At 43.2% G+C, this 16,152-nt stretch overlaps 1 protein-coding gene across 3 annotated transcripts in view; it reads left to right on the top strand.

Moving 5' to 3' along the window:
- The window catches only part of LOC138789732 (sulfotransferase 2B1-like), a 39,982-nt gene extending 26,417 nt beyond the window's left edge, over nucleotides 1-13,565 (top strand). For all 3 annotated transcript variants that reach the window (XM_069968512.1, XM_069968513.1, XM_069968511.1), the window contains exons 4-7: nucleotides 6,941-7,067; nucleotides 12,132-12,226; nucleotides 12,818-12,998; nucleotides 13,338-13,565. In XM_069968512.1, coding sequence (XP_069824613.1) covers nucleotides 6,941-7,067; nucleotides 12,132-12,226; nucleotides 12,818-12,998; nucleotides 13,338-13,453 — 519 coding nt within the window. In that variant the 3' untranslated portion in view covers nucleotides 13,454-13,565. The remainder of the gene's footprint in view (nucleotides 1-6,940; nucleotides 7,068-12,131; nucleotides 12,227-12,817; nucleotides 12,999-13,337) is intronic.
- The last annotated feature ends 2,587 nt before the right edge of the window (nucleotides 13,566-16,152 follow it).

Here is a 16,152-nt window from a genome sequence, read left to right as displayed (position 1 = left end):
CTACGTTGATTCAATCAAAAACTTATCTGCTTCCTGTTTCATCAACATCTCCAGGGCATGCGCTCAGTCTGACTCTCTATATTCCCCTCTGGCTGTCAAGACGCTCTAGGAGTCCCCTGGCCTCTCTATGGTCCCCTCTGTTTCTCCTCACTACCCTACCACATGACCAACTGCCAATCCTGTTGCTAAGCAACATACTTTGTGTGTAAAGATTGTCCTCACAGAAAAGCAGAAACAACCCTGCTGACATGGTCATGTTGTAAATACATATCTGTAGTTTCACCATGCAGGAATAATTGTGCTCACCTCCACTGCCGTTCTACCTCAGCAACCCCCCCCCCCCCCCAGTGCATCTTGGCAACTCTATAGTATGGAGAGGGGTATTTCACTACTGGCTTCGTAGCTACAAATCCCAGTATGACCTGGTGACATTACATGATGGGAGTAGTAGTTATGCAACTTCAGGTGGCAGAACTACAACTCCCACCATGTACCATCACCACAAGACGAGGATGGGGCTTGCAGGGATGAAACCAGGAGAGCTCCAAGTTGCACAACTACAACTCCCATCCTCATGTTGTGATGACACTACAAGATGGGAGTTGAAGTTCTGCCGCCTGGAGTTCTCCTGGGTGCATTAGTACAGCTACAATCATGTACCATCACCACATGAGGATGGGGCTTGTAGGTATGCAACCAGGAGAGCTCCAAGTTGCTGAACTACAACTCCCATCTTGTACTGTCACCACAACATGATGATGGGTCTAGTAGTTATTCAACTTGGAGTGCTCACGGGTTGAAGAACTACAACTCCCATCTTGCACCGCCACCACAATATGAGGATAGAAATTGTAGTGATTCAACCAGGAGAAATCCAAGTTGCAAAACTTCAGCTCCCATTATCCTGATGTAGGGACAATACTCTATGGGAGTTGTAGTTTCCCAACTTTGATCTCTCCTGGTTGCATAACTAAAAGCCCCAGCCTCATCTTGTGGTGACATTACAAGGTGGGAGTTGCAGTTCAGCCACCTTTAGATCTCCTGGTTGCATAACTACTACTCCCATCATGTAATGTCACCATGGCATACTGGGAGTTGTAGCTGTGCAATCTGAGGAGCCACACTAGATGGAGGGTCACAGAGGAGCAGAGGGAGAAGCATGTAGTGAAATTTCCCACCCCTACAGAGCCGCCGAGATGCTGGGATTCTATCTGTCTATCTCCTATCTGTCTGTCTATTATCTATGTATCTCCTATCTATCTATCTATCTATCTATCTATCTATCTATCTATCTATCTCCTATCTCCTATCTGTCTGTCTATTATCAATCTATCTCCTATCTATCTCCTATCTATCTCCTATCTATCTCTTATCTGTCTGTCTATTATCTATCTATCTATCTATCTATCTATCTATCTATCTATCTATCTATCTATCCATCTCCTATCTGTCTATCTCCTATCTATCTATCTATCTATCTCCTATCTATCTATCTATCTATCTATCTCTCTATCTATCTCTCTATCTATCTCCTATCCATCTATCTATCTATCTATCTATCTATCTATCTATCTATCTCCTATCTATCTATCTATCTATCTATCTATCTATCTATCTATCTATGCAGAGGATTTACAGCACTGTTGTGCTTTGTATATAAATATACGGTACCTGAGTTTTGTACCATGTATTCACGCTTGAAAATGGTGACGGAGTCACTGAAACGTTGCGCTTGGAGTGTTGCACTATGAATTGACTGAATAACCACAACTTGTTGAGCTTTTTCACTACGCTGGAGTGCTGTGGATTCTCTGGCTATATATTTATTATGATCTCTGGTCTGGATCAAGATCCGCTGGCACCACCAATACAACATTATGCAGTGCTGCTTCTTGTCTTCCTTCCTATCTATCTATCTATCTATCTATCTATCTATCTATCTATCTATCTATCTATCTATCTATCTCCTATCTCCTATCTCCTATCTGTCTGTCTATTATCAATCTATCTCCTATCTATCTCCTATCTATCTCCTATCTATCTCTTATCTGTCTGTCTATTATCTATCTATCTATCTATCTATCTATCTATCTATCTATCCATCTCCTATCTATCTATCTATCTATCTATCTATCTATCTATCTATCTATCTATCTATCTATCTATCTATCTCCTATCTGTCTGTCTATTATCTATCTATCTCCTATCTATCTATCTCTCTATCTCCTATCTATCTATCTATCTATCTATCTATCTATCTATCTATCTCTCTATCTATCTCTCTATCTATCTCCTATCCATCTATCTATCTATCTATCTATCTATCTATCTATCTCCTATCTATCTATCTATCTATCTATCTATCTATCTATCTATCTATCTATGCAGAGGATTTACAGCACTGTTGTGCTTTGTATATAAATATACGGTACCTGAGTTTTGTACCATGTATTCACGCTTGAAAATGGTGACGGAGTCACTGAAACGTTGCGCTTGGAGTGTTGCACTATGAATTGACTGAATAACCACAACTTGTTGAGCTTTTTCACTACGCTGGAGTGCTGTGGATTCTCTGGCTATATATTTATTATGATCTCTGGTCTGGATCAAGATCCGCTGGCACCACCAATACAACATTATGCAGTGCTGCTTCTTGTCTTCCTTCCTATCTATCTATCTATCTATCTATCTATCTATCTATCTACTGAAGGTAAATCACCACGGCACTCTGGATTCAATCAAAATCGTGATTTATTGATCCCACAAATGCGACGTTTCGCTCTGTCACTCAGAGCTTTTTCAAGCCGCCCCCCCCCCAGGTCATTGAGTTCAGTGCTGGGGAAGGAAGGGGGGCTTTTATCAAGATTTGGGTTACTAGGAAGAAGCAGTGTGTGTATTGCAGCATAGAGGTGGTCTTGCACCCCTACCAAATAATGCAAATAATGTTGGTAATAATAATGCCACCTGCTTTGCTCCATATAGTAATAATGTCTACTGTGCCTCCATATAGTAATAATTCCACCTGCTGTGTTTCCCATAGTAAAATGCCTCCACTCATGTGCCCTATGCCTATATAGTAATAATGCTCCTGCTGTACCCACCATAGTAATAAAGTCCCCCCCCCCTTTGCCTGCAATACACCTACCCCCCCCACACACTACCCCCACTTTACCCCGCTGCACACACTATCCCATCTGACCCCCCTACACACACTATCCCACCTGACCCCCCCCACACACACACTACCCCCACCTGACCCCCCCTACACACACTATCCCACCTGACCCCCCCTACATACACTATCCCACCTGACCCCCCCTACACACACTATCCCACCTAACCCCCCTACACACACAACCCCCACCTGACCCCCCCTTCACACACTATCCCACCTGACCCCCCTACACACACTATCCCACCTGACCCCCCCACACACACTATCCCACCTGACCCCCCTTCACACACTATCCCACCTGACCCCCCGTTCACACACTATCCCACCTGACCCCCCCTTCACACACTATCCCACCTGACCCCCCTACACACACTATCCCACCTGACCCCCCCCCCCCCCACCCCCTCACACTACCCCCACTTGGCCGCCATCCTAACAGACACACTACCCCAACAGCCCGGCCTATCTCTGAGTACAGATAATGTAGATGTCACCTGCAGTCCTATGTAACAGCACAGATAACACAGTGACATCTCTGAGTACAGATAATGTAGTAGTCACCTGCAGTCCTATGTAACAGCACAGATAACACAGTGACATCTCTGAGTACAGATAATGTAGTAGATATCACCTGCAGTCCTATGTAACAGCACAGATAACACAGTGAGAGAAATATGTATGTATGTATGTATGTATGCAACTGTATCCCTCACCTGCAACACTTCCGGGACTACTCTGATGCGCTGTTCTGGTGTTGCGGGTGTTGTTGCTGGTCCCGCTCTGATGTTCTGTCCCGGGGAGGGGGGCAGTAGGGTGTTGTGTGGTCCGCTCTTATGCATCTTCCAGGGGGAGGGGGGACGGGCCGCTTTGATGCACCGTCACACATAGCACAGCACACTTACCTCATCACACATACAACACACTCCTTACTTCATCACACATATCATACACTCCTCACCTCATCACACATACAACACACTCCTCACTTCATCACACATATCATACACTCCTCACCTCATCACACATACAACACACTCCTCACTTCATCACACATATCATACACTCCTTACCTCATCACACATAGCACAGCACACTTACTCCATTACACATAGCACAGCACACTCCTTACCTCATCACACATTACCCCAGCACACACATCATACACTTCTTACCTCATCACACATTACCCCAGCACACACATCATACACTTCTTACCTCATCACACATTACCCCAGCACACACATCATACACTTCTTACCTCATCACACATATCCCAGCACACACATCATACACTTCTTACCTCATCACACATATCCCAGCACACACATCATATACTTCTTACCTCATCACACATATACATGCCTTACCTCATCACACATAGCACAGCACACTTACTCCATTATACATAGCACAGCACACTTCTTACCTCATCACACATAGCACAACACACACATCATAGACTCCTTACCTCACACATTACCCCAGCACACACATCATATACTCCTTACCTCATCACACATATCATACACTTCTTACCTCACACATAGCACAGCACACACATCATACACTCCTTACCTCATCACACATATCCCAGCACACACATCATACACTTCTTACCTCACACATAGCACAGCACAAGTACTGGAGTGCAGCATAGGGCTGATTGTGCAGGAGACTCTCCTCTGATCGCTCACCAGGCGCAGTGCAGTCAGAGCAGAGTCTCCTGCACACTCCGTATGCACCGTATACACTCAGCCGTATGCCGCACACACACACCGACCGGAGAGGATCTCTTACAATGGCTCTATTGCAGCCCTCAGAGCCCTAATCTAAAGGCTGCCATTAGCAGTAATACAAGGAAATACCACGTTCGGGGGGTAATTATTATATGTGCAGTGTACACAGGCTTGCTTGATGTCACCCTCTCCGGTCAGGCATAGGGCAGAGTAACCATGTCAGCGTGTGGACTGTAGGGGACAATGAGAGGAGCAGCAGAAAGTTCTTCCTGCTCTCCACACACTGACATGGTTACTCTGCCCTATGCCTGACCGGAGAGGGTCACATCAAGCCAGGAGGCCGGGTTACAGGCAGCTTTACCTGGGGACAGTGCGGTGACAGGGGAGACTCTCCTGGAGGAACAGAAAGTCTGCAGATATGCCGGGCTCCCAGCTGTCATCTCTGCAGGAGGCCCTGTGTGACCCGCGCACAGGACACTTCCTCACAACAGAGCAAGTGCACAGGGAGGGAGCTGATTGGCTGCAACTGCAGACCAATCGGAGGAAAGCAGGAAGACACGGACTGACCAGGAGTGATTGGCATATGCAGGAGAGACGAGAAGGGCGGTTAGTGACGTATCGTCGGCGGCGGAAAACGGGGGTCGACAGTCTGGTGGAGGACCTGACATTTTCAACTTCCTGTGGGGAGGAGCTGGGACCAAAAAGAAGACCAAGCTGCAGGAATCCATTAGGTAAGTATATTGCAATGTTATATAACTTTACCTAACCTTTTCATTGCAGGTTATTTTTATTTCACTGGAGTACCCCTTTAAAGGATTGTGAAAAAAAATAAAATACCGTTTTGGCAAGAGATTTTAGTTATTCTTCTGAACTATTTGACCCCAACCTCACCACTCTCTATGATCCACAGACCTTGGTTTTATATCTCAGCAGTTTGCTTCACTTCCGGTCTAGACATGCCACTCAGTGCCTACAGATCCCATCATCCCTTGTCCCTCCCCGTATCATCCTCCCTAGCGTCATATGTTCCTCCTCCATGTAACAGTGTTCCCATCCATCCGGTAATAATAGAAAATAGTTGGTATCGGTGTAGAAGCAATTACACAGTTTTACAGGCTACAAGCTCTGTAATACATGTTACTAGTGCTGCCTGTAAGATCATGTGACTGCCCCCATAGGTCACCTGTGTGAGTGGGCCCTTGTATTCAGAATACAGCTCTGTTCCTGCTTACTACTAGTGGGCATAGCTGGGGGATTGGAGGGAGGCGTTGTCCCCGAAGAAGGCCCACCCTGATTCATAATGCAATGCGCCATGAACCATGGCGTCGATGAACGGTTGTGAGGAAATAGCAATTAAGAGCTACAAGACTTTCAGCAGCCATATTAGGGCGAAGAAGTACAGTAAGGCCATTGTTTTGAGTATTACACTATATGGAGATGTTTTGTAAGTTTTGATGTACTGCACAAATATTTTTCCCGGACTTTCCCTTTAAGATATGGGACACTGTATAGGAGCTGTATATACTGAACAAAAAAACCTAAATCTATGCATATATTTAAGGCCGCATTCAAACGTTCCGTGTTCTGCATGGAACACGGACGTGGAATGCCTGTAACGGACTTCGCCCCCCCATCCGCGCAGCATCTGTGATAAGATGCTGGGAGCCGGGGAACTGTATTCATATGAGCCGCTCTGTAATGACAGTGCCGTGCGGTTGATTCATTACAGCGCAACGCATATGAGTTCTCCCGCTCCCAGCATCTTATCACAGATGCTGCCCAGGCGGTGGGAAAGTCTGTTACAGGCATTCCACGTTCATGTTCTGTTCAGAACATGGAACGTGTGAATGCGGCCTATCAGTCCTGCAAAGTGTTATTTGTGTTCATTTCTTCTTTCATGTGCCTTTCCTTCAAAAAATATATATAAATATATGTTGGCTTGATGTGGTATTGTAGCTTGGACTTATTCACAGTGCTGTATGTGTGTGTGTGTATGGGATTTAACATAACAGATTTTTGTTTTATTCAGGTTGTATACATAGTGAGGAATCCTAAAGATGTGGCCGTGTCCTTTTATTATTTTCACAAGATGGCTAAATTCTTTCCAGACTCTGGAGCATTTCCTGAATTTGTAGAACGCTTCTTAGAAGGCAAAGGTCAGATTTCAATAGCTGTGGTGGTGGTGGGGGTAGGTTTTAGCAGAATAAGGTTCCTTTTACACATACAGATAAATTGCTTAATTTTTGTTTAGCGAATTACAAATAATGATTTTTTTTCTTTTAAAGGATCTGCATTTATGGTGTGTTTACACAGACAGATTTATCTGACAGATTATTGAAGCCAAAACCAGGAACGGATTTGAAAGGAGGAGAAATCTCAATAGTTTCTTTATGACCTGTTCTCTGTTTATACTCTGTTCCTGGCTTTGGCTTCAATAATCTTTCAGATAAATCTGCCTGCGTAAAAACAACCCTAAGGTAGGAAGATAAATGCAATGGTTAATATGCTCGTAATTGTGTTCACATACACATACTGGGGAGATTTATCAACAGGGGATTTTTCTGTGTGTGGTCTATTTATGCTATGGCATGAATAGACTGGTCTATTTAAAGTGCAATGTACTATCAGGGATAAGCCTGGTGTATTTTCTGTGGTGTTGATTTGTTTGTCTCAGAATTGTCTCTAAATAGTCTCATTGGCCCTGGTTTGTCTCCTAGGTAATGAGTATTTTATTCTCCCTTTTCTTTTTCAGATACCGATATGCAGAGGATTACATCGGATTTGTTTGGACTACGTCAATGACCAACAGACTTTAATGTACAATAAAATGGTCAACGAGGGGTGTGGGGGTGTATTTATTTAAATAATTTTTTTTTTAGGTGTGTTGTGTTTTCTTTCATTATTTACAGGCTTAGTAGTGGAAGCTGTCTGATAGACGGAATCCACTACTAAGTCAGGACCCAGGTGTTAGCTGGTATAAAATGGCTAACATTACCCCCCCCCCCCATTATTACCCCATTACCCAATGCCACCAGGGGTACTGGGAAGAGGCGGGTGCCAGTAGTCCCGGAGCGTCAAAATTGGTGCTCCTTGACTGGGCGGCAGCAGGCTTGTAATATTAGGCTGGGGAGGGCCAAAATAAATGGCCCTTCCCACCCTGGTACTACTAGGCTGCTGTTGCTTGGTTTTTAACCTGGCTTGCTATGGAAAGGGGGGGATCCTATGCGGTTTTTTTCAATAACCAGCTGGGTTTAAAACCAAGCAACAGCAGCCTAGTAGTACCAGGGTGGGAAGGGTGATTTATTTCGGTCGTCCCCAGCCTAATAATACCAGCCTGCTGCCTCCCAGTCCAGGAGCGACAATGTTTGACATGCCGTGGTGGCATTGGGTACTGGGGTAATAATGGGGGGGGGGGGGGGGGGTAGTGTTAGCCATTTTATACAGGCTAACACTAAGCCCCGACTTAGTAATGGATTCCATCTACTTCCGTTTACTAAGCGTGTAAAGTAATGAAAGAAAACACAAAACACCTAGAATTTTTTTTTATTCAAATAAAAACACCCCACACCCCTTGTTGACCATTTTATTGTACATTAAAGTTCACCGGTCACTGACGTAGTCGAAACGAATCCGATCTGCATACCGGTATCTGAAAAACAAAAAGAAAAATCACAAGCAAAAACAAAAAGCAACTAAGGGGTTAAGTCCCTGGGAGCCAGACTGTAACTCCCATGCCCATGCTGGAGGTCACCCAGCTTTCCCAGCATACTGTAAGGTTAACCCCAATAATCCCTCCTCCCAGTGCACTTTGGGGGAGGATGATGGAAGGGGCTGGGGGCAGCCCCCTATACTGGCCGCAGCCAGTATAGGGGACGGAGCTTACCATCGCAGGGCTTATCCGGACATCCCGGGGCTACTAGCAACTCCGGATGAAGCAGCAGCATGTAACCCCCAGCCCCCTACCATCACCCAGCCAGAGCACACTGCATCTGCCCCAGTTAACCTTACAGGATGCTGGGAAAGCTGGGTGACCTCCAGCATGGGCATAGGAATTACAGTCTGGCTCCCAGGGGGCTAAGTCCCTGGGAGCCAGACTGTAACTCTCATACCAGGGATTTTAAATATCCTGCTCAGAAGCTGACTGCTTTCTGCTTCTGGGTGGGAAACCCCACAGGGCAGGGAATCCCGGCTTAATGAGGAGATTCCCTGCTCCTGTACTGTAAGGAGGGGTGTGCTAACCCCTTACACTCTGTGGACCAGGTGCACTGCACCCGACCCAAGGAGCATACCGCCTCCACATTAGGTGGTGAAATACATTACCTCTAGTGTGGAGTCAGTCTGCAACCCATGTGGGACTATTTTACTTAGTCGCACGTGATAAATCATGCCTACTTTCAGCCTAAGCTGAAGTAGGCATGATCAGTGTATGTCGGGAAAAAGTCGCAAAATTTTGCGCAGCTGTGTGGTTGCTCAAAATTTTGTGACTTTTCCACTCCAAAAAAAAGGCGTATATTTTTGATAAATCTCCCTCACTGTGAACCATGAGTGTTTACACTAAAAGACTTGAATGATTAAAAATTATTCTGAGGTCAGCTCCAAAGATGCGATCAAAGACATAAGAATGAATTTTCATTGTTAGTTTGATCATTGCTGAGTTTACATCAGAAGATTATTGCTTAAATGCGAACGATTTAACAATTTTTTGCATGATAGTCAGCCTGTGTAAAAGGCTCTTAAGGGCCCACTTACACAGAACGGTTATCATGCAAAAATCGTTATGTCATTCAAATTTAAACAATAATCTTTTAGTGTATATGCAGACAACAGTCGAAAAACCATTTGTGTGTCACTGATCGCATCTTTTAAACTGACGATAAAATCCTTCCTGATTGTTAGCTAAACATTCACTGAATATTCACTGAGTTTTCTGCGTACACATCTTTGCTTCTTTTGCTGGGATCAGAAGAAGTATATGATCTTAGTAACAATCATAACTAATGACTATTGCTCTGTTATAGTACGTTTACACAGAGAGATTTATCTGACAAATTTTGGAAGCCAAAGCCAGGAATGTATTTGAGAAGAGGAGAAATCTCAGTCTTTCCTTTATGACCTGTTCCCTGTTTAGTCTATTCCTGGCTTTGGCTTCAAAAATCTGTTAGATAAATCTCTCTGTGTAAACGCACCATTATAGTGAACGATTTCAGGTCATTCCCAAAAATGCTAGTTTGTGATTGTTTTATCGTAAATCAGCAAAAATAAAAGGTGTCTGCATCTAATAAGACCCTAAATCTGCCTACTTATGGTTGGTATCTAAAAGCCAGTGTGGATTTCATACAGTTTTCCAAATACCCGGATTACAACTGCATGACTTGTCTAGGACTACAGCAAATCTAAGTTATGTCATCACCTTCTCCTTAGCAGTGGTCTGATTGCCCAGGCCCCAACTGATACCACAGTTTTAGTTTGTACAGAAAAACTGTAGGGCCCTACAGTGCTACATTGGCATTATGATGACCCCTTGCTATGAAGGAAATTACCTCATAACTTCAAGTAAATTAGGCCATGCTGTGGTTCCCTGTACACCTCATGGCCAGGGCTGTATTTACCACTAGGCACCTGTGGTCTGGTGCCTAAGGCAGCCCCTTGCAGGGGGAAGAAAAAACTTTTTTGGGTTTTTATTTTTTGTAGTCTCCCACCTCCTGTTCAGACTTGCCATTAAATCGGGTGTTTTTTGTGTGTGTGTGTGGGGGGGGGGTTGTGGGTGGGGGGCGGGGGGGGGGGGCACAGGTGTGATTACAGAGTAGAGTGAGGGAGACTGGTATGATGGTGTTAACCAGTCACAGTATGGCAGTATTGGTCAGGTCTGGTATAGCGGTGTTATCCATTCACAGTGTGGCAGTATTGGTCAGGTCTGGTATAGCGGTGTTATCCGGTCACAGTATGGCAGTATTGGTCAGGTCTGGTATAGCGGTGTTATCCATTCACAGTGTGGCAGTATTGGTCAGGTCTGGTATAGCGGTGTTATCCGGTCACAGTATGGCGGTATTGGTCAGGTCTGGTGTGGCGGTGTTAAATGTGACACCTGGAGCTATTACCTATCAATCTACCAATCGTGTGCTGGGGCATCTTTAAGTTTAGTGCCTAGGGCAGCAGCAGCTGTTAGTACAGCCCTGCTGATGGCTATGATGGTGTAATGTGCTGGACAGAAGAAGAATCAGGACAGTAATTGGCTTGAGATAGAAACTTTAATGAAGAACATACTATGACCAGGAATACAGATTTTTAACATTATTATCAGAAATAATTAACCCTTCTTTTCAGTGACTCGATGAGAACTGATATAATGTCTAAGGGCCGTATTACACATCCCCATGATTGGAAAAAACAAGTCAATCCGCTAGATTGGTGCCTACTTATAGAGCCTATAATATGGCTTGATTGTCATACAGCAAGGGTTGCATGAACATTATTAGCAATGTGCATGCAGCTCTTGCTTTAAAGGTATACAATAGTAAAGATGTACTTAGCTGCCCACTCTCCCCTAGTGTCCTCGAGCCTTGTCTGTGGGATTCCCCATCCACCACAGTCGCTGCTGACACTTTTGATCCTATCTCTGAAGTGACAGGCTGCTCAGCCAATCACTGTCTAAGACAGAGCCATGGCCAGTGATTGGCTGAGCAGCCTGTCACTTCTGAGGCAGTTTCTAAAGTGCTGTCAGCAGCTGGGATGAGCGGGGAGTCCCAGAAACAAGCCAGGAGGACACTGGGGGAATAGGGAGAGTTAAGCATATGTCTTTATTTTCATTACCCTCGCAGCCATCACATGCAGTGACGTGTGGTCGGTGGACAATTTTAAACTTGCTGAAAGACAACAGTTGGCTGATGATCAACTCCTCGGCTAATTGTTGCCTGTATTACACGGGGGATATCTGCCCGAATCCCACGGCAGCTCTGCATCTAATTTGCTTTCTGCAGCGCTTGGCTACAACTACTTCCATCAGCCACCTGTTCTCTGGGTGCTGCCTTCCTACACATTGCTGTATACATTGGAAGCAGCTCCCTCGTTCAGAGGTAATTCTGCTGCATTACTATATCAAATCCCAGCAACCACTTTCTGTGATGGAAATAAACTTCATATGATCTTCCTTAATGAGCATACTTAATTAGCTGTATTATTTACTGTGTGCCAATGTTTTTTTTTTTTTATCTATATTGCAGTGTATTATGGTTCATGGTTTGACCATGTAAAAGGCTGGTACAATCAAAAAAAGAACCTGGATGTAATTTATTTGACATATGAAAGTATGCATAAGGTAGGTGATCTATCTGGCCTGTGATTTACTGAACTTCTTCACTTGATTCACTGGAGCACTTATCAACACAACTTTAGGAGAATCAGAATTTTTTTCAGTTAAATACTGAAGCTATAGTTTGGAAGAGTGTGGTGGGCTCCTCCAGTCTAGAAGATGGTGGAGGTCTCTAAGCATATATCTTTTCTCATGGTAAAAACATAAGTAAATGTAAATGCACTGGTTAAATTAGAAGTTCTGTATAAAAGTACATTTCATGTAGTTAAAGTTGTGAAATGTATCTAATTCCTGTGCTAAAGGAACCCCATCTGCATGAGAGAGAACGTTCATGGCTGTGTCACTATGATAACACTTACTTCCACGTCCTTGGCAATTCAGAGTTTTTATAGATCTGTCCACATCCCATTTAGGTCATTCAACATGTGGACAATAATGAGATTGTGGAGGGAACAAAACAGGAAGTGTTGTCATGGGGGCACAGACAGGCAGAGTTCTGTTCCCACAACATTGTTTGCAAAATGAAAGCGTTGTTATACACACAGTTTGGCCCCTGTCTTGCTTCAATTACCTTATTTTTGTCACATATCTTGATAGGACTTAAGAAGATCAATAAAGAAGTTGTGTGCTTTTCTTGGTTGCCCCATGTACTCCGAGGAGGTGGATAAGATAGAACAACATTGCAAGTTTGCCGTCATGAGTCAGAATGCAATGGTCAACTACACACTTATACCCACTGAGATACTTGATCATGAAAAGAGCAAGTTCATGAGAAAAGGTTGGTATTGTATTGGTATAAATGGGCTTCTTCGCTCTCTCTATTAGGGTATGTTCCTATGACGTACTAAAGATTGCAAAGAATACCCATTGTTGTTAAACGGCCAGAAATAATGTTCATAAATGTCCTTTAAGATCTTTAGTATGTCGCGGGATCAGAGCCTTAGATACGTATGCCATTAATAATGATCTATGTCAGGAATTGTTACTCAACTTTAAGTAAATGAGGCAATGCCAATACATGTTGTGTGGTGAAGGCCCGTGTAGGTTCAGACCATCCATGAAGATCAAAAAGATTTTCTGAACCTTGCTTACTATACTTTGTTTTTTCGTGTAATAGGTGTAGTTGGAGACTGGAAAAATCACTTTACAGATGAGCAGAATGAAGACTTTGAAAAAATTTATAAAGAGAAGATGCTGGACTGTGACCTACAAGTTGTCTGGAATTTAGATTAAACATTCAGGAATAAAAGCCAAGGGCTCAAAACATATAGAATGAAAATGGAGTTAATAACGCTGATAGTACACTGACTGGCATTTCCATAATAGACAACATTATTTAGTATTTTGCGGGGGGGGGGGGGGGGGAGGGATATATCTGGTGCTGCTTATCTCAGGACGAAACAAAGGACTGACAGTTGTCCAATTCTTGATTTTTCATTTTTCGTGGGATCTTCCCTTACATATTAGATTGCATATTTCTTTTCTCAAAAGGTATCTGAAAAATGAAAGGCACAATCTAATAGGTTTCTATGGGAAACTGCTCCACTATTCCTTTGCCCAAGGTTTGATAAATGCCATAGTGTCTAGGGCCTATTAAAAGGGTTGGCTACTTTATTGTACAATTATTCAGTGTACAGTATTAGTAAATGTATGCACTTTACTCACAGAAAATAGCTCCCTGTACGCCTTGCAGCTCTGATATCAGGCTTCCTTCCTCCAGGTTGTGCCACTCTGCTCTGTATACTAAATGGTAATTCTGTCCATAAGATGGCCGAGCATGGAGAAGCATGTGACTATTCCCCTTCCTCGGTGTCCACCATTGAGCCTGTATATACCCATGGAGAACACTGGGGTCGGGGCATGGTCACATGCTTCTCCATGTCGGCCATCTTATGGACAGAATCACCACAGAGCAGGACAGCACAGCCTGGAGGGGAGGAGTCTGATTTTAGCTCTATGAAGTACTCACTGTAGAATTTTACTATGTTATTATTTAAAGTGGTCAACCATATTAAACAGGTCAGTTCAAAAATGTTTTTCTACCATTTTGTAGCCTTTCAGACTCTGTAGACATTTTTATTTTTTTGCTACAGCCCTTGCAGAGATATATATGGAGATTTTAATAGTTGCTCTAGTCTTCACTGAATTGTCAGATGGTTTAGACATTTATTACATACCTGGTGTAAAAGGCTCATAGGTTGTGAAAATGGATTAGGGGGTGTGAATATAAAGCTACTAATCACATCCTTGAACCTAGCAACCACACTCTGTTTTGCAATAGTGCAAAAGTACTGATTGGCAACCAATTGGTACCATTCCTGTATCTTGGAAATGGAAGGGCATAGCAAGTAAGTAAAAACACCATTGAAATCAGAGAACCCAATACTTCCCAATTAATTTAAAAAAACAATTATACAGTCTGCACATGGTACTGCATATTTCTCTTTTAAAATTGCATAAACGTTTGACTGAGCCAACTGTGAGCAATAGTAAAGGAACTATTGTGTGTAGCTATGGCGGTATAATGAATAAAGGGGTTTACCAGAATAAGATGCTTTGGTCTGTTTGTTATTTTCATCCTCAAAGCAGCTTAGTAGTTAACTTTTAGAAGGATATGGCTCTAGGCTGGAGTGCCATAGACTTTAATAGAAATCAATATTGCAGTGGATTTAACTGCAAAACGTGCTGTGATACGGTACATGTGAATAGATCCTCAGAGTGCAACACTCAGCAGTTCAGTGCTGTACCAGCAACTACTCGCACGGATATCACTGATGTACCCATGGGTATCTAGCTGTCAGTTAGGCTATCCATGGCCTGCATAGTAATCTCCACTAGAACAATGGCAGCACTACACACTCTGCATTTAGCTTTGTTCACTGAAGCCTTCTCGCAGCCCTCCACAACCCCTGACTGGTTGGAAAACTGCTTGTTTAATTTGAGTATAGGAACGCTCCCATAAGGAACATATACTGCCAGACACACAGATTACAGTCCAGTATAGGGATTAGCATGGTAGTCCTAGCTTTCTGACCTCAAAGCCAAATGGTGCCTAGGGCGGACTGCCCCATCAGATGGTAGCTTATTATCTAACTCCATTCAGCTGGCCATGGATATATAGTAAGCCGTCTGGATAGTTATAAAGATACCATTAAATAATACTTATATTTTTCTGAGGTTTTGACTAATAAAGAATAATGATAATTATGCTTGGTATTAATCTCCTGTCCAATAGATGTGTAGTGTAGACCATGTGATGTATTTTATGTGTTCTTTTTGTAATTCAAAATTTTTATATCCTTAAGAAATAAAAATATATGCATAAAATGTGAGTAAATAAACTTATATAAAGCCAGTAAATTGCTTGTTTTTATTATTTTATCAGATATTATTTATTAGATTTTTTTCAAGTTTTTTTAACAATTCAAAAAGGAAAAACAGATGCCGCAAAAAATTTACAAAAGCAACAGATGAGAATAACAAGATCACAGAAGTGTACCACAAGCAGAATAGACATTGTATGTAAACACTACATTACACCAGTGTCAAACAGTGTCTCGAAAACTACACATACACAAAAGAAAACTATAACATACAGAGAAAGCCATGTTAATAGGGAAGCGTGGCACGCCAGGACGACTGAAAGATAGAATACACACCGTAAGGAAATGGTGAGAGCTAAGAGTTAGAATGGATGCCTTTAAGGCTACTAGATCCAGGTTCGATCTACTCAGTGTTTGATTTAGCATAATCTGCAGCTCTCCCACAGGGTTCTTGTAGGCAGACCTGCAGTATCTATCCAGTGACCCCATATTTTTTCAAATTTGCGTGGACACAAGTTTAAAGTAACTCTGTGTCCACAACCTGGCCCCCCCCCCCCCCCCCAACCACTTATACCTTTGGATAGTTGCTTTTAATCCAAGATTTGTCCT

Source organism: Dendropsophus ebraccatus, chromosome 4 (assembly GCF_027789765.1).
Source record: "Dendropsophus ebraccatus isolate aDenEbr1 chromosome 4, aDenEbr1.pat, whole genome shotgun sequence".
NCBI classification, from domain to species: Eukaryota; Metazoa; Chordata; class Amphibia; order Anura; family Hylidae; genus Dendropsophus; species Dendropsophus ebraccatus.
This window is presented reverse-complemented; position numbering and strand designations above follow the sequence as displayed.